General features: G+C 38.8%; 1 protein-coding gene and 1 pseudogene across 1 annotated transcript in view; one reads left to right on the top strand and one right to left on the bottom strand.

Moving 5' to 3' along the window:
* Nucleotides 1-6,527: 6,527 nt before the first annotated feature.
* On the bottom strand, nt 6,528-7,124 carry LOC150008504 (GTP-binding nuclear protein Ran-like; annotated as a pseudogene).
* Nucleotides 7,125-15,684: 8,560 nt separating this feature from the next.
* The window catches only part of TNPO1 (transportin 1), an 87,711-nt gene continuing 77,819 nt past the window's right edge, over nt 15,685-25,576 (top strand). Inside the window, exon 1 of the mRNA XM_090276372.1 lies at nt 15,685-15,831. Coding sequence (XP_090132498.1) covers nt 15,817-15,831 — 15 coding nt within the window. The 5' untranslated portion in view covers nt 15,685-15,816. The remainder of the gene's footprint in view (nt 15,832-25,576) is intronic.

The following is a 25,576-nucleotide window of genomic DNA, read 5'->3' on the forward strand; positions in this document are numbered from 1 at the left end:
CCTGCTGGCTGCTCACACACTTTTGTGTTGGGGAGAGTTCTGAGGGAGTCATCAGGGTGAAGCCATCAGAGCTTATCATGTCCAAATGTACCATGATTTGGCAGTGTGAATGGAGAGATCCGCTCTGCTTGCACACATGTGAGGGAAAATGGCCCCTGTCCTAGAGCCACACAACTCTGTTCCAGATTCTGCCAGGAGCCTGATATCAGCAGAGTGGGGTCTCTGGACGTCAGAATAATGAGCTAGTGGAACTCCTGTGAGGGGGAGGTGCTGGTCAGACTTTGGGAAAGGTGGGGGGATGGTCCTCACCCCAGAACCACACAACTCAGTCTGTCCCAGATTTTCCCCAACCTTGGCAGAGCAGAGCCACTAGGCGTCAGGAGGGTGGAGCCACCTGAGCCAAGAGGTTAGGTCTGCTGGAAGCCCGGAGGTGGTTTCTAGAGGATCTCCCATGAGAGGGTAGTACCAGTCAGGTTCATGGGAAAGTAGGGTAAATGGTCACTGCCCAAAGCCACACAACTCTGTCACTAATACTTCCTGAGTGTGCCCAGACCTCTACACCCTGGTTAAGGCAGCTGACTCCTCAGCAGCGCATAAGGTCTGTAGGATGGGGCAAGAGGGAGTCCAGACAGAAGGCCTATTGCTTTCCCCCTGGCTGATACCACACAGAAGGGAGTACTTTTCCCTAGAAAGTTGGCATCTGTGGTATGGGAGAATGACTCAGCACAGGAATCCTGGTAGTTGTCCCTTCAGCTCTCTCCCAAAAGCTACAAACCCCAGACTCTCCCCATGTGACTCTAGTCCACTGCATCCTCCCTCTGCCAGAGCCCAGGGTGAGTGGCTGAAATGAAATTTTGTGTGTTGGCCCTTTAAGAGGATACCTGTGTCTCTAGCAGACTACCATCTCTTCCTGATGGACAGAAACATTGCTGCTTTTCACAGACAGATGTTATATGGGTCCCTCTTTCCTGCTCTGGTACTCTGGGCTGGGACCCCAGCATGAGGTTGAGACCCTGCACTTGTTAGCTGAGATATGCCTCCAAAACCTCAGCTACCAACCATGGGTGCAAGGCCAGCCCTTTATGTGTCTCTGCCTTTCCTACCAGTTTCAGTGTGGCTTCTTCTACAAATCCTTGGTTATAAGACTTCCCTTCAGCTAGTCTTCAATTGGTTATTCAGGATGATTGATCTATAATTTAGTTGTAATTCCAGTTTGGTGCTGGGAGAACGTGAGTGTAGTTTCCACCTACTCTGCTGCCATCTTGGATTCTTCCTAAATTTAATTTTTAAATATTTAATACCAGTTGCTAACCTACTGATGCAAAAGTACACACATCAATGCCCTGGCTGGTGTGGCTCAGTGGATTGAGCGATGGCTTGTGAAATGAATGGTTGTTAGTTTGATTCCCAGTCAGGTCACACACATGGGTTGTGGGCCAAGTCCCCAGTTGGGGGCGTGCAAGAGCCAGATGATCGATGTTTCTCTCCCTCCCTTCCCCTCTCTCTTAAAATAAGTAAGTAAAATCTTTTTTTTAAGTAAATAACTTGAAATACTTTCTTACTCAAAATTAAAAATGAAGCCATGTCCATTATATCACCCAACAGCCACTTTTTAAAAGTAGAATAAAAATATCTCTGGTGTAACCTGCTAAATGTATTTTTTCTCTTTTCTCTTTTTTGAAATCCCCTGAAAATGACAGTAAAAAAAAGCCTTTTTAAAGATATAAATCCACAAGCACAAAGAAAGCAGGAAAGACACTACAGCAGACACGGAATGTTATATCTGTGAAGATGGAAAGCAGATGAAGTGAAAACTAACTTAAAAGAACAGAGAAACCTGAAATCAAAGCATCAAATACTAAACTGAAGCAAGATGATTCTCTCCATAGAGCCCAGGAAGGATTCAGGAATTGAAGGTACTAAAAAAAGCAGAGGTGCAGAGTAGGAATGACAACAGGAGAACCAGTTGAAAATAACTCTGGAACCCTACCCCATGAAGCCAGATAACTACTCTTGCCTCAGCTTAGGAAAATGAGAGGTTTATTTCCTAGTAATCAAACCAGAAAGGCCCAGACTTAAGGACTCCAGGCACAGCAGAAGGCAGGAATATGACACCAAAGTGAAAAATAAAGGACTACTCAGAGTTAGGCATAATGAACAATGAAAACTCCCACTTCCATCCCTATAACCCTTTCCAGGTGACAGAACACCAAGAACCATCCTTATTCTTCTCAATCAAGACACCACAAAAGGCCCCACCACATTACAAAGATGCCCTCTGGTATACAAATTCCTCCATCATAACAGAATTTCCAATCTGCTGTTCAGTCCCTTACTCTTAAATACGTCTGAATGGAGAACCAAGTCCCACCAGACATTTAAGGAAAACTCCGAAATGAAAGGCAGAGAGACAAAAACAAAGAAGTTATGGCAGGCAGGGGTGGGAGGGCTACAGGCAGGAAATAAAAAATAACTTTGTTTTTTAACTCTGATTAATATCCTCTAGGAGATAAGATAAGACTCAGTCTTTTCCTCTCATGACCTACATAAAAGAGCTGAATTTGAGATCCTTTTAGGTACCATTCTCACTAACTTTTGCCACTATTTATGCTTTGTTGGAATTAGACAATCTGCCCAACATATCTTTATCTTTGGTAGAGTATAACACAAACACTCAAAACATTTATCAAAACAACAGGTCTAGGGAGCCTAAGGTAGAGGTGAGCTCAATCTGTTGGAGGGACAGTATGGATGGAGCCCAGTCAACAAGTGGGAGAAGAGATCAGAAAGTAGGCAAGGGCCTGACCCTGTAGGCTCTCATAGCTATGATATGGCTTTTATTCTAGGAGTTATTGGAAGATATTGAGGAGGTTTTGAGAAGAATAACAATCCATTTCTGAAGGACAGGCCTTGGACTGGAGTGAAGGGAAACTTGTGGGAGTGGAGTTAGGTTGAGATGCTAAGTTGGGGATATGACGTGTGACAAGTGACAGTGTTCTAGCTAATGACAAATGAAAGTGGTATGTACAACCTCCTTAAAGTGCGGTGGGTCATGTACCTCCCCTTATCTTTTCTTCTTCCCAGTGACTGTGATTTGAGTGTAAACGGCTAAGCTGAAACCTGAGAATTCATATTGCAACACGAGAAAAAAGCTCCATATTAAAGAAAGAAGAGCCTACATCTAATAATTATCAATCTTCCAGACTAGCTGTGAACTGCCCATTGTTTACATGAGAGATAAATTACTATCTTATTATGCATTTCCTGTCATTTTCAGCTGAATCTAATCATTACTAATACACCTCATTCTTAGCTTGCTTGAGACTGCATAATGACTAGAAATTTTGGGCCAGGACATTGACTGGAGTTTTCCTAGCAACAGTGATGAAATATACTGGAACCTATTCATTTCTTATAATGGGGACTTCATAACATGGCAGATTGCTCATGTGGCACACCAACTCCACTTAATAGTCAGCCCTGATCTATTCACTGAAATCTCTATCTTTTATTCTGGTGGATCATTTGATCAGATGTGTTTCTTCAGCTCTTAAGACATGCAGGGGCATTCTCCCTCCAACCCTAAAAAAAAACTTTTGAACTTGATGGGATCTTCCATTCCTTCTCAACTTAGGACCTCACAACTCTTACAAATATTTAAATCATATCTAGTTTAATTCTGGAAAAGTTTTGGATCCAATGGGGAGAGAGAGGCTGAAGATATAGGGGAGAGAAGGCTAGGGGGAGATCAAGCAGAGGGAATGGCTTTTGCTAGAAGAAATCAAGGGTTGGCTTCTTTCATTCATCATTCTTGGTTATTGTTGTATAAACAGTTTGTTTCTTTTTATGGCTGAGAAGTATTTTATGGTATGGATGTATCACAGTTTCTTCAACCATTCATCCATTGAAGAATATCTGGGTTGTTTCCAATTTGGGACTATTACAAAACAAAGCTGCTATAAACATTCGTGTACAGGTTTTGTGTGAAAACAAGTTTTCATTTCTCTGGGATAAATGCTCAAGAGTGCAATTGCTGGGTCATATGGTAGTTGCATGTTTAGATTTTTAAGGAAGTGCCTAACTGTTTTCTAGAGTGGCCATACCATTTATATTCCCAAGAACAATGCATGAGTGATTCCAGTTCTTTGATTCCTTGTCAGATTTTGGTGTTGTCATTACTCTTCATTTTAGCCATTCAGACAGGTGCATAGTGATATCTCTTATGGTTTAATTTACATTTCTCTGGTGGCTAATGATGTTGCCTGGTTTTTGAATATCAAATCAGCCTTGTATCTCTGGAATAAATCCCACTTGACCATGGTATATAATTCTTTTTAGACATTGATATTTTATTTGCTAATATTTTGTTAAGAATTTTTGAGTCTATGCTAAGTCTATATTTGAGTCCATGAGAGATAATAACTTGCATTTTACTTTTTTATACTATCTTTGCCTCGTTTTGGTATCAGGGTAAGAGTAGCTACATAATATAATTCATTATTGAGAAGTGTTCCCACCTTCTCTATTTTTCTAGAAGAGATTGTGTATAATCTATATTAATTCTTTAAAAGTTTGGTAGAATTCTCCAGTGAAACTATCTGGGCCTGGAGATATATTTGGGGGAAGTTTTTAAATTATGGAGTCAATTCCTTTAATAGTTACAGGGCTATTCAAATTATCTACTTCATGTTGGGTAAGTTATAGTAAATTTGTAGCATTCAAGGAATTGGTATATTTCACCAAAGTTGTCAAATTTATGTGTTCAGAGTTGTTTATAATATTCCCTTATCATCCTTTTAATATTTGAAGAGTCTGCTGTGATAGTCCATTTTATTCCTGAGTTTCATAATTTGTGTCTTCTTTCTTTTATCAGTCTTGCTGAAGGTTCATCAAGATTTTTCCCCCCAAGAAGCTTTTTGTCTCACTGGTTTTCTCTATTGTTTTCCTGTTTTCGCTTTCAGTGATTTCTGCTCTTATTATTTCATTTTATTTTTAACCTGTTTATATCATTTTATTTGAAGTGAGTTTCTTGTAATCAGCATATACTGGGGTCATGTTTTTAGTTTACTCTGCCAATCAAAATACAATGATGTAAGACCATTGTGGACTTCCAGCCAAGATGGAGGCCTAGACTGACACACTATGTCTCCCTCCACAACTAGGAAGGAATACATCTATCGCAGAACCAGAAATAACCAAAAGTTCCAGAAAATAAAGCTACATGGAAGTCCAACATATGAAGTTATAAACAAGTGGTGCTTGTCTGGACGGGTGGGACAGGCAAAGCCAGGGTGGAGAGGTCAAGCTGTACTGTTGGCGGGCAGCTGCAGCGATGGTGGCAGAATGGGAATAAGCACAGACACCTGTATTTAAAACACCCGGAGAACACCCCTGGCTGCAGACCAGGCTGGTCAGCACACAATTCCAATGCCAGGGAAGGCAGACCCCCCCATTGCCTTGGACTGTGAAGGCTGGAGGGGGTGGGGATGGAGGAAGAAGCGCCCAGTCTCTCAGCGAGAGTAAATGGCAAGAAACCATCTTGGACTCCCGCCCCCACACAAAATGCCACAGCGTGGTGAGAAGGGTCACCCGGTAGTGACAAGTGCATGGGGCTCCGCCCCCTATAGCATAGGAGGTGTGACAGCCCCACCCAGGAAACAAAGGTAAACACAAAACTGTCAGGATGGCACAGATCATGATAGGATCCCAGTCACACAGCTGACCAGCCAGCAAATATCTGATCTAATGGATCAGCAGATAGGAAATCTTTCTGAGACACAGTTCAGAGCTTTGGTTATAAGAATGCTTACAGACCTGACAGCAGATCTTAAAAAAGACAGGGAAGGAATGAAGGCTATTCCTGCTGAAATGAACAAAAACACATATGAAACAAGTGGTGAGGGAAGGAAAACCAGGGATCAAATCAACAAATCAGAACATAGGGAAGGAACTGTCAACCAGTGCAGAAAGAGGAAACAAAAAGTGAGGAAAATGAGAAGAAGCTCAGAAACCTATGGGACAGTTATAAGCAGGCCAACATCCAAATCATAGGGTTGCCAGAAGGTGAAGAAGAAGAACTAAAAATTGAAAAATTATGTGAAAAAATAATGAAGCAGAATTCCTCTAACTGGGGGAAGGAAATAGACTTACAGGTCCAGGAAGCACAGAGAGTTACAAAAAAAACTAGACCCAGGGAGAACCACATCAATGACAGTAACAAACAAGGTTTCAACACTGAATACTGTGATGCAGCAGCAGCAGTCTTAGAGTTGAATCTTAATAAAGAAGCAACTGCATTCCAAAACAGCTAAATATGCAGGTCCAACAAATGAAGGTATTTCTAAACTGCCACATTCACTCTGAAGCCCATTCATCTCTATCAGCATCCCAAAGATCAAGCACAGGCTCTGCTTAGTTGTATAATAAAGTGACAAACACACTGCACCACTGACATCACAGGACAGTTGCCTATAAAACTAGACTTCTGACACTTGTCTCCAGCTTCACTTTCTCACACGTCGTCATCCTCACTCTGGAGAGCGGTGCTCATAATGTGCTGCCAATGCTGGGTCCGTGAGAACCTCTGGTGGGGCAAGAGCAGGCATGGCAACAAACACTAAGTTAGGGTCTCCAATTACTTTTTTAGCAAGACAGAGGAAGGGCTTTTCAAAGTTGTAGTTACTTTTGGCAGAAGTGTGGTAGTACTGAAGATTCTTTTTTCAGTGGAAGACAATTGGTTTTGCCTCAACTTTCCTGTCCTTAATATCCACTTTGCTGCCACACAACATGATGGGGATGTTTTCACACACTCGTACCGGATCTCTACATCAGTTAGGCACATTATTGTAAGTAACTCTCAAAGTGACATCAAATATTATAATGATACACTGGGCTTGGATGTAGTGGCTGTCTCTCAGCCCATTGAACTTCTCCTGGCCTACCATGTCCCACACATTGAACTTGATGAGCCCTCTGTTGAGGTGGAACACCAGAGAGTGGACTTCCATGCCTAGGGTGGCGACATTCTTCTCAAATTCACCTGTCATATAGTGTTTCACAAATGTGGTTCTCCCAGTCCTACCATTGCCCACCAGTACATGTTTGAACTGAACTTGGGTGGCCATGGTGATGTGACTTCCAGAAGCATCTCCTGTCCCATATGACTAAGAGCTGGAAAGATGGTGGAAACGCCTCAGTAGTGTTTTTGAGTGTATCTCTTTATATAGTTTTTTTGCTGGTTGCTCTAGGTATTACATTTTATATATACATATAGTTATATACATGTTATTTATAATATTTGTTTTAAATGTTCCTATATACTATGTATATAATATATATTTTATATGTATAATTTATCCCACTATACTGGCAAATTTTACCAGTTCAAGTAAAGTGTAGAAACATTATCTCCTTTTATGTCTATTTACTTTCTCTATTTAATAATATAATTGTCTTAAATATTTCTTCATCTATATTTAGAATCACATCAGACAATGTTATCATTTTTGCTTCAATCAACTATCAAACATAATTTGAAGACTCGGGGTGAGAAGGAAAATCCATTACATTTACACATATTTTTGCTTAACCAGCTCTTTCTTCCTTCCTAATGTTACTATATTTCTTCTTTTATAATTTCCTTTCTGTTTAGAGAACTTCCTTTACCATTCTTTTAGGAAAAATATGCTAGTGACAAGATCTCTTACTTTTCCTTCATATTATTTTCCCTTCATTCCCAAAGGATATTTTTTCTGGATATAGGATTCTGGGTTAATAGTACTTCACTTTCAACAGTTGAAAAACAATGTTATTTCTTTTTGGCCTCCATGGTTTCTGATGTGAAATCTGTCATTCAAATGTTTTTTTCTTTATTGGTGAGGTGTCACTTCTTTCTCTCTCATTTCAAGGTTTTTTCTCTGTTTTTAGTTTTTAGAAGTTGAACTATGTGTCTTGGCATGGATTTCTTTGGTAACCTATTTGGGTTTCTTTTGTTTTCTTCTTTTTCTAAAAAACAGCTTTGTTGAGATATAATTTACATATCATAAAATTCATCTGTTTAAAGTTTACCATAAAGTGGTTTTTAGTATACAGGGTAGGACAAAAGTAGCTTTACAGTGGTATGGAAAAAGACATACAGGTTATAATTATTAAAATAGCTTTCTAAGCTCTGTTTCGTGTATTCACAACTGTACACCTACTTTTGTTCCACTCTGTGGGTTTTGCAAACTCCACTATCTAATTTTAGACTGCTTTCATCATCCCAAAAAGAAACCCTATACCTACTGGTAGTCACTTTCTATTTCCCCTCCTTCAGTACTTAAAAACTACTCATCTACTTTGTCTCTGTGGATTTCCCTGTTGTGAATATTTCATATAAATACAATCATATAATATGTGGTCTTTTGTAACTGGCTTCTTTCACTTGACATAATGTTTTCAAGATTCATATTGGAGCATGTGTAAGTATTTTATTCCTTTTTAGTAACAATAAATATTATATTGTTTGAATATACTCTATTTTGTTTGTTCACTTATCAGTTGATGGGTTGAGTTGTTGCCACTTTTTGACTATTACAAATAATGCTGCTATGGACATTTGTGCACAAGTTTTATGTAGACATGTTTTCATTTCAATTAGCAGTGGAATTGCTGGATGGTATGGTAATTCTATGTTTAACTATTTGAAGAGATGCCGAAGAGTTTTCAAAGCAGCTGTGGCATTTTACATCTCCACCAGCAATGTATGAAAGTTATAATTCCTTCACATCCTGGCCAATACTTGTTCTTATCTGTCATTATTATAGCTATCCTAGTTGGTGTGAAGTGATATCTCACTGTATTGATTTTCATTTCCCCAAGAGTTCATGATACTGAGCTTCTCATATGCTTATTGGCCATTTGTACATCTTCTTTAAAGTAAGGTTTATATAGATCCTTTGCCCATTTTTAATTAGATCATTAGAGTTCTTTATTCTAGAATCAATTCCCTCATCAGATATGTGATTTGCAAATATTTTCTCCCTCTTCATGGGTAGTCTTTTTTACTTTCTTTCCTGATGGTTTCTTTAAAGCACAAACATTTTAAATTTTGATGAAATACAACTTACCTAGTTTTTTCTTTCGCTGCTTCTGCTTTTGATGTTGTATCTAAGAAGTCATTTCCTAATTCAAGGTCACAAAGATTTACTTTCATATTTTCTTCTAAGAATTGTACAGTTTTAGATCTCACATTTAGTTCTGTAATACTTTTGAGTTAATTTATATATATGATATGAGGTAGGGGTCTAACTTTATGCTCTTGCACATGGATACTCAGTTGTCCTAGCACTATATGTTGAAAACTCTTTCCCTCTTTTCATTGTTTTGGCACCTTTGTTGAGAATTCACTCAACAGATTTTGGAAGTTTTCAGTCATTATTTCTTTTGAGTACTCTTTTGGTCCGTCCCTCTTTCTTTCTCCTTTCAGGATTCTGATGACACAAATGTTAGATCTTTTCTCACTCAACTAATTCCATGAGACTGTTTTCTAATCTATTTTATCTCTAATGTTAGACTGAGTACTTTCTATTGTTCTCTCTACAAGCTTGATGATTCTTTCCTCTATTGTATTGTTGAACACATCCACTGGGTTTTCTGTTTGTCTGTTTGTTTTGTATTTTTTATTCTACATTTTCTATTTGGTTCATTATATCTTCTATTTCATTGTTGAGACTTTCTATTTTTTCCTTTGTTTTCAGTGTTTTTATAATTGTTTATTGAAGCATTTTTATGTCTGCTTTAAAATCTTTATCAGATAATTCTTACATATCTATCATCTTGGTTTTGTCAACTATTAATCAACTTTGATACACAGTTTGAGATTTTCCTATTTCTTGATATTTTTAATTGAAATCTAAACATTTGGAGTAGCACATTATGACATTTTAGATTTCATTTAAAACTTCTATTTTAGAGGACTTCCAGCCCAGATGGAGACCTAGACAGACACGCTGCATCTCCCTCCACAACTAAGAAGGAATACAACTACCTCAAAACTAGAGACAACCAGAAGTTCCAGAAAACTGAGCTGCATGGAAGTCCAACAGACAAAGATATAAAGAAGAAATACTCATCCAGAAATGTAGGAGGGGCAGAACCGGGGTGGAAAGGATGCAGTGTGGTGGTGGCAGCAGTGGCAGGCTGGGAGAAAGAGCAATCAAACATGTAAAAAAGTCAAGAGGGTGACCTGGAGAGCACTCCCAGAACCAGACCAGATGGCACAGCTCATGGCTCCAGCACCAGGGACAATAAAGCCTCATTGTTTCTGACTGTGCAGACCAGTGGGAGTTGGGGCAGAGGAAGAAACTGCCGGTCTCTCAGCAGAGTCCATTTGTTTAAAGGGCCCTCAAGGTCCTAGAACATCCGCAGACCCACCCACTCTGGTAACAACAGCCAGGGCAATAGCTAGAGAGGTGCCAGTCCCATACAGAAGTGTGAGAAGTGCCTACAAAAGGGGTGAGTGCTAAACAAGCGGCATTGTTCCCTCTCAGACCCCTCCCACACACACAGCGCCACAACGTGGTGAAATGGGTCACCCTGTACTGACAAATACCTAAGGCTCCACCCCTACAATGTAACAGGTGCAACACCTCTACCTAAGGCACAGAGGCAAACAAACACAGGAGCCTGTCAAGATGAGGAGACGGAGAAGTATGGCCCAAAAGAGGGAATGGATCAAGGTTCCAGTGGGAGAACTAAGCAATGAGGAGATAGCCAACCTAATAGATGAAGAGTTCAAAACACTGGTGATAAAGATGTTCACAGACTTGACAGATATGCTTAAATACAGCAAACATATAAGGCAAGAAGTGAAGGCTATGCTAAATGAAACGAAGGACAATCTACACAAAACCAATGATTAAGAAAAGGAAACCGGGGTTCAAATCAATTACCTGGAATATAAGGAAGAAAAAAGATTCAGCCAGTACAGAATGAGGAAGCAAGAATTGAAAAAAATGAGGAGAGGCTCAGGAACCTCTGGGACAACTTTAAACGTGGCAACAACCAAACCACAGGGGTGCCAGAAGGAGAAGAGGAAGAGCAAGAAATCAAAAGCTTATGTGAAAAAATAATGAAGGAAAACTCCCCAAATTTTGGTGAAGGAAATAGACATACAAGTCCAGGAAGCATAGAGTCCCAAAGAAACTAGACTCAAGGAGGACCACACCAAGACACATCATAATTAAAATGCCAAAGGTTAAAGATAAAGAGAGAATCTTAAAAGCAGCAAGAGAAAAGCAGCGTTACCGAATAAGGAGTTCCCATAAGACTATCAACTGATTTCTCAAAAGAAACTTTGCAGGCAAGAGGGACTGGCAAGAAGTATTCAATGTGATGAAAAGCAAGGACCTACAACCAAGACTACTCTATCCAGCAAAGCTGTCATTTAGAATGGAAGGGCAGATGAAGTGCTTCCCAGACAAGGTGAAGCTAAAGGAGTTCATCATCACCAAGCTATTATTATATGAAATATTAAAGAGACTTATTTAAGAAAAAGAAGGTCAAAACTATGAACATTAAAATGGCAACAAACTCACAACTATCAACAACTGAATCTAAAAAATAAAAACAAAAACAAACTAAGCAAACAACCAGAACAGGAACATAATCATAGGTGTGGGGATCATTTGGAGGGTTATCAGCTGGGAGAGGGAAGGAGGAAAAATGGGGAAGTGGTGCAGGGACCAAGAAGCATAATTGGTTGGTACAAAATAGACAGGGGGATGTTAATAACAATACAGGAAAGGGTTAAGCCAAAGAATTTATATGCACTACCCATGGACATGAACTAAGAGGGGGTGGGATTGCTGGAGGGAAGGTGATACTGGGAAGAGGGGAGCTAAGGGAAAAGAAATTGGGACTACTGCAACAACATAATCAATAAAATATACTTTAAAAAAGAACTTCTATTTTAACTGGCTTTTTCTGGTACAGCACTGGAAGAGGAAGTGAGAATGGGGAACGGGAGTCACTTCATTGCTGTCAGGTTGAAGGAGAAGTCCAAATTCTCTACTTGGCCTCCACTGACACCCAAGATGGGAGGCTCTAACTGGCAGTGGAGATGAAAGTCCTGGCTCCCTACTTAACCCTCTCTGACAGGAGAGGAGGGGACGAAGGGTTGGGCCACTATGTAACAGCCTTATTATGGTTAGAAGTCTAGGCTCTCCAGTAGGCCTGTGTAAATACTTTCTCCCATCAGCTATGTGATTTGCAAATATTTTTTCTCACTCTGTAAGGGTGTCACAATTTTTTTTTTTTTTTTTCGTTTCTGGCTGGAGTAGAACAGTTATTGTCTAAATGTTTTCTGTCTGCTCTACAGCTCCTTTTCTGGTCCATCAGCTAGAGAAAGCAGTATTGGGGGTGTTGGGGGTGTTGGTGTTGGTAGTGTTTTGTCTGCACCATTGGCATTTCCAGGCTGCCAGCTTCTTCAGTTTCCAGTCTGGGATATATGAGGCAAAAAGAAAACCCAGTGAACTAACCATCATGTTGTTCCTTTGTTTCAAGGGCCCTAGCTGGTCTGTCTTCTCTTCACCTTTAAGAGTTTCCTTATATTTGTTTTATATGTATGTAATGTCTGGGTTTTGGTTGTATTAAGATTAAGGGGGAGGAATAGGGAAAAATAGGTCTATTCCATTTACCCGGAAGTAGAAGTCTAAGTAGGCCCTCTTATAAACAGAACTATATTTTAATCACTAGGATATATTAATAGTTAAAGGAACTATGAAGTTAACCCTGTCCCAGTCAATAATAACTTCTTAAGTTATATTTTTTTGTACAGTCAAACTATATATTGGGTTTGCTTTAAATTAGAAATGCCTATAGATTATTTTCCCATTTCTGAATATTGACAATAATTGTCCTCTTTCAAAATTTGAATTAAATTCTTCCAAATAATTACTTTTAAAAGTATTTTTTCCTTAATGCCAATCTGAAAATGGTTTGATGGACGGAAATTCCTTAAACTGTCAAGTGTTAAAGAACGTAATGAAAATTCCCACATCTTTCCATAAGTATAAAATGGGAGACAACACTTCTCAGAATATTCATTTTAGAAGTTTCTTGTATCTAAAGGATTATTTCACTTCTCTTACTGAGTTTCTATACACTTATCAACAATTTCCTATTAAAGATACTTATTACCAATTTTTAATTTCTAATCTTATTATTTTTAATAACCATTCCTCCTTTTATATGTATTATCATCTAATAATACTCTCATTGCCCTCTAACTATGTGCCAGGTGCTCTGCTATGAGCTTTTAATATAGTTTATCATACTTAATCCTGTTTAAGACAAGGAAAGTGAAGCTCAGGAAGACTGAGCTGAAAGCGTTCATAAATGGTACAGTCAGCATATGCATATAGGTCCCCTGCCTCCCAACTCCATGCTTGTTTTGACAGCGCTGCATCTGACAGAGTAAGCATCTCCCCCTACTAAGGTGAAAGCGTATAGGTATGTTTTCTCCCTAAATGCTACTTTGTAAATTCTACCCTTCTTTAGTTTGTGCCTTAGTCAATTTTTTCCCCTAAGAAAAAAAATTTAATTCAGAAATTCAAAACATAAGATATCTGTAATAGATATTGAGATTAAAATAAAAGTTTATTTACTATTTTTAATTTCAGTATATGCCATTTTAAAATACCCGCAATTCTTCAAAGTTTTGCCATATGAACATTGCTGCATTGTATTTAGGTATAGAGAAAACATTCCTGGGTGGCTACTATTTTATGTGCAAACTGTGCATAGAGAAAACAATTAACAAGAGAAGTAAAATAAAATAAGCTGCTGTCTTAATAAATCCTTGTCAGTGGTAAGATTTACTGTTTCAAATATGTATTTTTAATTTAACTGAGAAAATGAAGACATAAAGGCTGCATGTCTAAGCATCTCTTTAATACAGAACTGTTTTATTTTTAAATTTCAATTCACTTTCATTTCAGTTTTATAAAAGAATGGATATTTGATTTGACTGATCTCAATTTCACAGCATCTGATAATCAACATTTTTTTCTTTCAAAAAATTTTGGCCAATAAATCTTCTTACATACACTAAAAAATACTTGTTTCCAATTCATTTCAATTAATTCCAAACTGTTAATCAGATGAATACCTTATTAATTTGCTTAGTCATTAGTTCTTTACATTTGCAAACTATTACTATTATTTTTCTTTAGCAAAGTAGAATGCAGATATCACACATCCCATGATTTATACAAATCAGGGGCTCCCTATTCCAAGATAGAACCTTGCAAATGCAGCAATAAGTCCAGTTTGTTATCTGGATATAAATTTCCTGCAGCTAAACTAACCTACAATTTAGGAAGGTTTACATTATATATTTTTCCTTAGGAATGTATTCCTCCTGGTTGCGGGGTGGGGGAGCTCTTTTCGCCATACACTACTGTATCCACTTGCTATCAAATTAACATTAGAAAATGATGAAATCATAAGTAACTTAGTTATTTGAAATATTTTTCTTGCTATGTTCAATTTCCTAATGATAAAAAATATCCCTTTATACTCAAAATTTATGTTAAATTAGTTGGTTTTTAAAATAACTTGTTGCAAATGAAATTTATTAACAATTTTACTAACAAACAAGCTATCTCAGTATAAATTTAAAAAACTTTCTAATATTGGTACTATAATTTTATCTAGAATATGCCTGGAAGGCAGGAACTGCTACACATTTTTGTAACAATACATACAGCACTTGCAAGTAGGATACTCAGAATTGCTGGCACTTTTACACATTGATCATGTGAGAAAGAATGTAATCACAGGCATCACACCTTAGGAAATAATGATTATTTATGCAATTTTTAAATATTCGTATGTAGTAAATTTATATATGAGTAACGTGGGATAATGAAATTGATATTTATTCATAACCATCAAAATGATTGAGTATAAACAGTCTACCTCTCCCTTTCCGAATTATTTTTTGTTCAGAAAATAGAAGATATTTTAATTTCTCATGATGGCCGGTTACAAAGAAGAGGACTTTTTCTTTCTAATAGCAAGAAACTACAGTTTTATATTAATACACACCTGGAGACGTAAAATTTAATTTTATAAATCATTTAATGTCACCTACATAGCAATTTATAGTCTAGCTACAGCATACACCCAAAAGCCTATCCTGTAATATTAGCAAGCAGCCGTCCGCCGCTATCTGCTGAAGCCATTTCTGCTTTTTACTAGCGATGTTAGAACTGTACTATTGTGGGATACGGGCATGTTCGGTGTGAAATAGGCTCCGGGGCAGGGCTGTAACTTAGGAGGTTATCCTGGGGTACAGAAGTTAGGAAGGGCTGGGATCAAATGCCAGGAGGGCCCTGGACAGCCCCTCATCAATCACACTTACAGGGCCATTTTGGTGGAGACCTCATGATGCAGTACAGCATTCGCGGCGGCTCCTCCTGCGAGCCACAGGCTCGGACCAGCGCGCCGGCCACAGGGGGCGCGAGCGTGTGAGCGCGGGGCAAGCAGAGGCCCGAGGCCGGAGGCACGAAGCTGAAACGCGGGCTTAGAAACCGCTGCCTCGCGCCGCCGGGTGCAAGTCCGCAGGCCTGTCGGGCCCTGACAGGTTTTCCCGGTCCCGCCGCCGTTGCCAAGGCGACCGCCGCCGAACGTTCCTGCGGTGGGCTCCGCCCCCCGGCCAATCGGACCGGTGCTCGCAGCAGCCCAGATTCTCTTTGTTCCGCAGCCATTTCAGGCCCGGGGCAGGAGGTAGCGCCGCTTCGGCAGAGGGCCCAAGCGCCGGAGGCCTCTGGGATGGTGTGGGACCGGGTAGGTGAAGAGAGGGTGTGCAGCCCCGGACTGGAGGGCGGGAGCGGTGACTGTATGTTCTGAAGCTTAGCTGACAGGCCGCCGGGAGAGGCGCCTGACTCGCCGCCCTCCGGGTCCCCGCCCGGCCGTTTGGAGCCAGGAGGCAGCGGCTGCGGCTGCGCGGTTCGAAGCCCAACAGCTGCCACCCCGCGCGTCTTGCGGGACCAGGGCGGGGAGCGGGCGGCGGCTCCCCAGGTGTCCTAGGTCACGGCCTGGGGCTCTCTAGGCGGCGGGAAGGAAAGGGTGATCCCCGGGGAGTTTTTGCCTCTGCCCATTAAACGGCGGCGTTTGAGGATCCTGGGTGGCACAGTCGCAGCCCCTGGATGGCTATTTCCCGAGGGCTCTGGACACTGTCCGGCGCCGCACCTATGGCCGGTCTTTGTCCCCGCCCGGCCCCATCTGCCTGGGAGTCCAGGGCCCGCACACACCATCGCCTGCACACCCAGTTGGCTAATCGCTTTCTCCAGACGGTTCTTTCCCCTTGGGGCCTGCTGGTGCAGATTTTCTTTTTTGCTCCCATGTTTACATAATTTTAATGTTTATAACTGTATGGGTTTTGCGTGGGTTTGTTTTTTGCCCTTTTGTACTTCTCCCACGCGAATACGCAACAGGGGAAGCTGCTGAGAGGCAAACGGGCTACCACAATCAACTTGTTTTGGGAATGGCTGTCTTCTTTTAAAATGATCGCCTGTTATTTGTTGACAGATTTTCAAAATCAACTGGATTTTGCAAGGATTGCTTACAGTGTGTCCGTTATCTTAATCGCTAGTCACTTGAGTCCATCAGCAGATATAAACGTAGAAATGTAAAGTTGGAGGCTATCCACAAATTGATTTTGACAGTTGTATTAAGAAAATACCAATCCTGCTTTGAAACAGTGATGACTTCAATGATGAATGCATAAATGGCACTTATTTTTTAACACCCTAAAGAAAAGATGTTTTTAAGATACAAGTTGTATCATGTAACAGATATTCTGAAATGTAAAGTTGTCAAATGACTGGCCGAATGTGCTTATTTTCAGGATAAGTTCCTTTTGGATTTTAAGTTTCCCTATTATATCAAAGTTTTAATGTCAGAATGATAAATAAGTTATATTTAGTGAAGCAGGGAAAGATTCAGATTTTTGGGAAACGATTCTATTTTCCACTTTTACCCTGCCCTGCATCCCATTCTTCCTAGAGAAGGGCTCCACCAAGTTGAAAATTTGCAATTACAAAAGGGGAATATAATTTGAAGGTGCCAGTTTTCTTTTTTACTCCCTGGCATATGTAATGCATAAATGTATAACATTTGACAGTATGGTTTTTACTTCTTTTTTAAAAAATACTTTATAATAATTTTATAAGCCAAGGATTTTGGACTTTAAAACAGATAATTTAATGTGAGCCTAATGAACTCCATTAGTGCTCCATTTTCTTTTTCCTAAAAGAGGCCCCACCCACCCACCCACCCAGATCAGGCTTGCTGTGGTCACATCTTTGTCCTAGGTATTCTGCCCACTGATATTTCAGTCTATAAAAATATTTTAAAGTAATCAAGCTTATTACCATTATATAATGTAAGCAGGATAAGATTTTGGTAAAAATGTAACATTCTGATTGTAAATATTTTCGTTGTTAACATTGTTATTGTATTTGTTTTTATGACTAGTTTTTCTTTAATGTTAAAGCTATCACATAAACTGAATTTGTCTAAATACTGTAAATGAACTGAATTGAAATGTAAATGTACTATATGTAGAAGAATTGCTTGCATTTAACCATGTTGGATTTTGCAAATACCGTTTTTAAGAAAAGAAATTTGGTTATAAAGGAAGTTGAACCAAGTAACATATGTAAAGAAAAAATTTATCAACTGTAAACTGCAGAGGAGCACAGCAGTAAGTGGGAGTTATTTTTATTGTCCAAGGTATAAATTCTGAATATTCTTGGAATTGGTATTTGAATATATATTATTGCCAAAAAAGATCTGGTGTCTCCCCCCACCACCACCACCACCAAAAAAGAAAATTTGGTTTACCACCCAAAGGGTAAGAAAGGAGAATCATAGTGATTAACTGATGACATTTTCAAAAACAGTTGAGAATAATGCCACCTTCAAAAAGGAAGGATCAGAAACAGCAAAATTCTCCAGATGCTGGGGATCTTTCTCAGTTGGTACCATTCAGCCAGTGCCATGGTAGATATATGGTGAATGCTGGCAGGTGAGAGTGGTCTCCTGGGTTGCAGAGGGGCGAATTTTACAATGGAAGGTGTTTGCAAGGGTGGTAAATTTAGATTTGCAGTTATGTAGGTGGTTATTAGTGTAGGAGAGTTTCTAGAAGCCAGTTTGGTTGCTCCAAGACCTCCTTACTAGAATTCTTTGAAGTACTGTCAGTAGGTATAATAAGTAAGACTGTTAGAGTTCCAGAAACTCAATGATTAAGTGAGATATTGGAACAGGAAATAGGGGTGTAGATTTGTCGTAGAATTTTCTGCAGAAATGGTGGCATTTTATTTCAAAATAGCACCCAATGACGGCAAATACTTGAAATCAAAGCAATTAGAACAGGAGCTCTAGAGCCGGATTTGGCTCCTTCCATAATTATCTTTGTAACCATGGGCAAGTTACTTAATCTCACTGTGTCTCAATTTTCTCCTCTCATAATGTTACGAGGATGAATTAGTTAAAACAATAAACTCTTTAGAATTGGGCCTGGCATGTAGTAAACACTCTCTAAGTAATAAGTGCTATTATTATCATCATTGTTATAATCATTGGTATTTTAGAAAACAGCCAGAAAATAATAATCACTAATATCAGGACTATGAGATAATTTCTATAAACTCTTTGGTGCATTTCATGCCAATATTTTTTTTCTTAGCTTATTCGATTTTTTACACAGCAGAGACATTACTATATACATAATTTCTCATTTTGCTTTTTACACCTAGCATAATAAGCATTTTCTCATGCTATTAAACTATTTTGTCAGCATCTTTTTAAATAACCACCTAATGTCTGTGTGATTTCTCATTATTATAAACATTTTTCTGTTGGACAATTAGCAAGTTTCTAATTTTTTTTTGCAGCTATAAGAAACACTTCAATAATATCCTTGTATTGTACCAAAAAACAAAAACGTTTTAGATTATTTCATTAAGATAGATTCCCCAAAGTGAATATGTTGGGTCAGAGTATATGACCTTCAAAGCTCATAACCCATTTCACCAAATTTCTTTTACTTAAGGGAATTTAATAATGGACTTAAAATAATTTGAAGAACACAGCATTTATTACTCTTATTGCTTGAGATGGGAGGGAAGAGGGAGTGAATTAACATTTTTTCTGTGTAATATACTGGGCATTATTTGTAGGCATTACGTGTACTTTTACATATATTATGCTCATCATAGCCCTGTGTTACACAATGTGAGTTATTTCCATTTTACTGATGATGGGAGAACTGAAGTATAGATAGGTAAGTACATTGCCCAAGATCGCAGTGTTCAGAGCTGGATCTGAATCTAAATCTGTCTGATTGCAAAGCTCATGTTCTTTCATTAATAAAGTTTTATGTAATATACATATTCAAATCCTTATAATGAGTACATAACATTGAATGAATATGAAATCTCACAATGACTCTTAACTGTAGATCGTAGACCACATTGTTAAAATAGTGAAACTGAGCTGGAATAATGAATGGATAAGTTAATTAAACCAGACAGAGCTTAACTATCTTTTAAATTTTAGAAAAGGAAAAAAAATAATCCTTACCTGGATGAGATGTAATTGGTAACAAATATATAAAGCTGGTTTCTAGAATTCGTGCAGCAAGCATCTATGGGTGAAACACCTCAACACAAATGGGAGGGGGGGAGTCCATCAAATTTAGGGGTTAAGAGAAATGGCAAAGGTCCTTTAAATATGATAACTAAACTGAAAAATACACTTAGTAAGACTGCTGACAAGGTAAACTAAAGTCTTTATAATAGAGATATAAGCAAAAAACTAATAAAGATGTTCCGGATAAGGAGAATAACACTACTCGCAAAGTGTGGGAGATTAATTTTATACTGAAAACTAAAGCAAAAAACATTTGAGTTGCATTTTTATAATTAACTTTGAAGTACTCTAAAGCCATTAGTAAAATAATTATCAGTGGAACCCCTTAATCCTCGGGTGCAGAAGTGACTGCCATAGATGAAAAGGTTGATCCCAGAAGGGCCAAGGTTTCGTTGTTTATGTCTTTACTAAGGAAGGAGTGGGTGAAGGGGTTTATTTCAGCAAATCATGAATGTACTAAATAGATGCATATAAATTATTAGGAATAGGTGGTTTCCACCAAAATTGTGAAGAAAATAATATAAAAGTTGTTCATTATGCTGCCATTAGTAATAATGTTTTTGAAAAATAATAAAAATATAGTTTATTTTGGTTAGATAACAGGAAAATACTGAGAAAGATGGCAAATTATGAGGGACTTTGTGTGCCATTTATATATTCATTAAATATGTATTAGTGCTGGGATTGTCCCTTGTCCTCAAGAGATTTAAATACTAGTGGAGAAATGAAAACAAAAAAGTATAGTTACAACTTTTATGATATGAATCTTGGTGGCACCCAGGAGGGCTAGTAGTAGATTTCATTATGAGTGGGAAAAATGGTACAGGCAGTTCAAGGGACGAGGGGCCACACTTCAGGGTCTGTCAGTAAAGGTAAGGACCTATTGAGTTCCTGAAACTCAGAGGCCCTAAAAGATACAGAAGAGGAGTCCACAAACCTGTTCTGTAAAGGACCAAACAGTAAGTGTTCTGCTTTGTGGGCCCTACCAGCTCAGCCATTTTAGTGCAAAAGCACTCAGACCTTATTGAAACTAATGGAATAACTGAATTTGAGGAAGAAATAACCAACTGAACCTGTGTTGCCCTAGCAGGAGCCATTGAAAGATTTGAAAGGAATTTACAGCATTAATTTGTATGAATCATTAAGAGCAGAATAAAAACAGAAAATACATCATTTTTAAGTACTGTAAAGCAACAAAATAAAAGACAACTCAATGTTTTAAATGGGTAAATTCACAGAAGAGGAAATATAGTTAGCCAATAAACATGAAATATGGTTCTGCCCCAGTAATAGGGAAATACAATGTTGTAGGGAAACTCATACATTGAATAAATCAGTGCAGCCATTTTAATTTTAAAGTAAAAACATTTTGACCAACAATTGCCATTTCTTAGAGAAACAAGGATGTATCAGGAGTCAGTTGTGTTCAATAAGTCTTTGTCAGTAGCAACAGAACCTCCAGACTTCCAGATCACCTTTCATCCCTACACTCCAGTTCTTAAGTGGGTCTGTATTTGTCTGTTTTATTTTTTAACCCCTTCCCAACTCTTCATGTATTTTTACTGTGCCTGCTGGAATTTACAGTCTATCACCTGCAAATTCCATTCTGAACTTATGTGTAAGACATTCCCTTAACTTTGTTGATCTTACAGAAACCTGAGTTTTTGCACCATGCAGTCTGGCTGTTTCATTTTTTCCATAGCTCTTTTCATTACTGTTCTTATGGGTGGGAAAGCTGTCTGCCATGCATCTCTTTGCTGCTTTCAGACTGTTCTCCCTCCCTTCTTGCTAAAAATCCTCAGTGTTGAGTTATGTCAGCAGACTATGTAATCCACTACCCCTCACATTTGCTACCAACTACTAACCTTGTCTCAATTTTTTTAGCTCTTGGCTCATTGCCCCTGTTCCCAATACCATCTCAATCTTCATATTAAAATTGAAACGAGTATACACAACTGATCTTTCCAGTACCCTGGCCTCTCCAGTGCTCTTCCCATCTACCCTGTCTCTTCTGATCACTCCCATAGTGATGCCTTCTTGCATCAATAACTGCAGCCCCTCTGTAGTTCCCATTTTGTGTATTCTACTATTTGACCCCACTTCCCATTTTTGTGATTCACTTCTTCTAATTAGTATCTCAGTGCCAACCATCTTTTGACCCCAATGGAATCTCTGATACATTCATCCTATTACTGTTTTCCTGCTACTCATCTCTTGATGTTTTTACTCCCTTTCTTACTCCACTTAAATTCCATGTTTAATCATTTCAGTCTCTTCTTTGGATCCATTCCCTTGCTCTTTGCTTCTTTGTGAGACCCACAGCCCTAGTTAAACCAATTCTGCTTTCTTTGTACCTGCTCCTATGTAACTTAATGTGGCTGGAAGCAAGCACACAATCACATGTGACCACATACCTCAAGTGGGTCCTTCATGCTGCTGTTGATTGTACTTTATTTTCCTAGTCTGTTCACTTTCCTATGTGACTATTTCCTATTTTCTTCTCTTCAAATAACCAGTATCTTTCTTCCCATCCTCACTTTCAGTTCATGACATTGGTTCCTACTCTGCTAAAAAAATTGAAGCAATCAGAAAATTTACACAGATGCCCACCACCCTATGTATGTACCAGCATCCAGTCAATGCATGTGCTAGCTTCCTGCTTGTTACATAGGATAGATCCCATCCTATCATCTGCTCAGGTACATTGCCTCAGCTTCTCTTCCTTCCACATCAGTTATTTTTCTTTATTGGATTTCTGTCAGCAACAGACATCATAATATTTCTCCCATCTCTTAAAAATGCAAAAACAAAAAAGACTTGGTTCACTCTTTCGTTCCCCACCTGTTCCCCACCTCGTTCTTTTTTTCTTTTTAATTCCTCAAAAGTTTTGTCTATACTTCTCATTACCAAGTTTTCTCCTTCCATGTCCTATTAAAACCACTTCCAGTAAGGCCTTTGTACCATTCCCACTAAAACAGCTCCTCAGATTCTCTAGTAACTTCCATGTTGCCAAATACCATATAGTGCATTGATTCTGTCCAACCTGAGCTATCCACATTTGACACAGCTGTTTGTTCCTGTATCTTTGAAACACTTTCTTCTTTGCTTTCCAGGTAGACAAATACCCACAGTTATCTCCTATGTCACTGCTGGCTCCTTGTAATTCTCTTGCCTTTCTTCTCACAGACCTCTTAATTTTGGAGAACCCTGGGGTCAGTCCTTGTTTTTGTTTGTCTGTTTTGTTTGTGTATTTTTTTATTTTCCTATCTATATTTACTCCATTGGTAACCTCACTCAGCTTTATGTCTTTAAACACCATTTAAATGCCAGCACTGCTCAAATTAAATCTGTAGCTTCTCTTCCTAACTTCAGTCTCATATGTTCAACTAACTGTCTATTCAACATCTCTATCTAAATGTGATAATACAACACATCAAACTCAGCATGTCCTGAAGTCCTAAATTGCTTCCCTGTTCTGTACGTCATTGGCAACTCCATCCTCCCAATAGTTTTTTCTTTGACTTCAAAAACATTCTCTCAGAATAACATTTTTTTTTCTTTTTAAAAAAAAATATCACTACATCCAGAATCTTGCTATGTCTCACCCTCTCCTCAGCTGCCACCCTGATTCAAACCACTACTGTTAGGCCTCCTTGATTACTTAAATGGGTTACTACTTAGTCTCACCATTCTACCCTAGTCCCTCCTGACAGTCTGCTCTCAATATAGGAGCCAGAGCAAACCCTTTTCAAGTTAAGACAGTACCTGTCACTTCTCTGTTCAAAGCCCTGCAATGACTCCTCCTTTCACTCAGAAATCCTAGTCCTTAGAATGGCCTACAAGGCTCTCCATAGTCTGTCCAACAGCCTCTCCTTTCACCTGACCTCATTTCCCATGACCACTTTAACTCTTTGCCCACTGGCCTCCTTGTTATATCATAAACAGCTCAGTCACACTCCTACGTTAGGGCCTTTGCTTTAGCTAGTTCAGCTGTCTGGAGTGTACTCCCAAATATCTATTAGGCTCACTGGCCTTACCTCTAGGTCTTTGCTCAGATTTCACCGTCTCTAAATACCCTATTTAATACTGTATCCTACCCTCTCCCATCCTCCTTATCCTGGATTCTTTATTTTTTGCATAGCACATACTGCTTTCTAACATACTTATCTGGGGTCATCAATCTAGAGCTACATTGCTTTGTGGCCAGTGTTTATACAGCCTGTGAGCTAAGAATGGTTTTTACATTTTGAAAGGGTTATAAATATAAAATGAAGAAGATATGCCATATCTGCAAAGCATGGAATATTTACTGATGCTTTGCAGGGAAAGTTTGCTCTGAATATTCTGTTTATTGCCTTTCTCCTGGAGGAATATAAGCTCCCAAGAGGGCAATGATCTTTGTTTTATTTATTGCAGTAACTAGAACAGTGCCTAAAATATAGTAGGCACTCAGTAAATATGTTAAATGAATGAATTGCTTATAATGGTGCAAAATTCTGAAGAAGTTAAGTGTTCATCAATAAGCTGTACTGCAATTAGTAATGAAATAGAGCTATACAAGAGGAGACCAAAAAAGAAGAAATTATCTTCTGGAGGGCAGGCCCCTTGTAGTGCAGGCTTCCCCCGCTAAGTGAGTGTTCTAGGAACCCATCTGTATCCGTGTACGAGCTGGTGTTGTTTTGAGAGGCTGCATTCAGCTTCAGTGAATTTTTTTGAAGACTCAATGAGTTTGCCCATTTCATGATGGGTGATTTACGAGTGTACCTACCCACACCACGCTGAGTGTTCAGCAGTTTTTGACTAAAAACAGCACGACCCTCATGTTCCACTCCCCTTATTCACCAGATCTTACCCTTAGCGACTTTGTTTCTCCATGAAAATAGTCCTCAAAGGGAATAGTTTCGCCACTGTGGAAGAGGTGAAACACAAAACGGCTGACACACTAAAAGACATCAAAATCGACAAATTCAAAAACTATTTTGAGCAGTGGAAAAAATGCCTCAATACCTCAATTGGTGTAGTGCATCATATGAGAGTACTTTGAAGGTGACTAAAGTTTAAACATGTAAGAATAAATGCACAATTTTTATAAATACTGGTTTTGAGGGGGTTTCCCCCTCATATACAATGAGTAGGAAAGCTAAGACATTTTGAACAAGTTTTTATAGAACAGAAATAAAACTATTTATTCAGAAACGTATTTAAATTCACAAAAGACAGCTCTATTGGTTATATTAGACTACCTTCAGGGAGGTGACTAGGATTAGGAGAGGTGCTTGAAGGGAGCTTGAATTTCATCTGTATTGTTTACTTTTTTTACATAGATACAATGAGAAACAGTCATATAATTTTTTCTTTAAAAGTATTTTTAATGAAGAGAAAGGAGGGCAAATAAATTTCAAACTAAAACAGAGAGGAAATAGAGAATGATGAGGTAGAGAGAGAGGGAAGAGAACACTGCCTTTCTTAAATATAGCTGGCCAGCAATCTGACTGAGAAGGCATGAACAACATGAATATTTGAAGAAAGAGTATGCAAAAATACTCTTGGGTGAGAACAAGCATAACATTAACAGAGAACTACAAAAATAAAAATAAACAGAATGGAACATAGTGAAAGGGAGGGCTGAGACTGCTAGGAGATTAGTTCAGAGATAGGCCGAAGCCCAAATTATGTGCCACTTCATCGGTTGACGTAAGGATATGAGGTTATACTTTAAATGTGAGGAGAAACCACCCTGATTGGTGTGTCTCAGTAGATTGAGCACCAACCTGCAAACCAAAGGGTTGTGGGTTTGATTCCTGGTCAGGGCACTTGCCTGGGTTACAGACCAGGCCCCTAGTTGGAGGCACGCAAGAGGCAGCCACACATTGAT

This window comes from Furipterus horrens, unplaced genomic scaffold (genome assembly GCF_987537825.1).
Source record: "Furipterus horrens unplaced genomic scaffold, mFurHor1.1.pri manual_scaffold_5, whole genome shotgun sequence".
Taxonomy (NCBI): Eukaryota; Metazoa; Chordata; class Mammalia; order Chiroptera; family Furipteridae; genus Furipterus; species Furipterus horrens.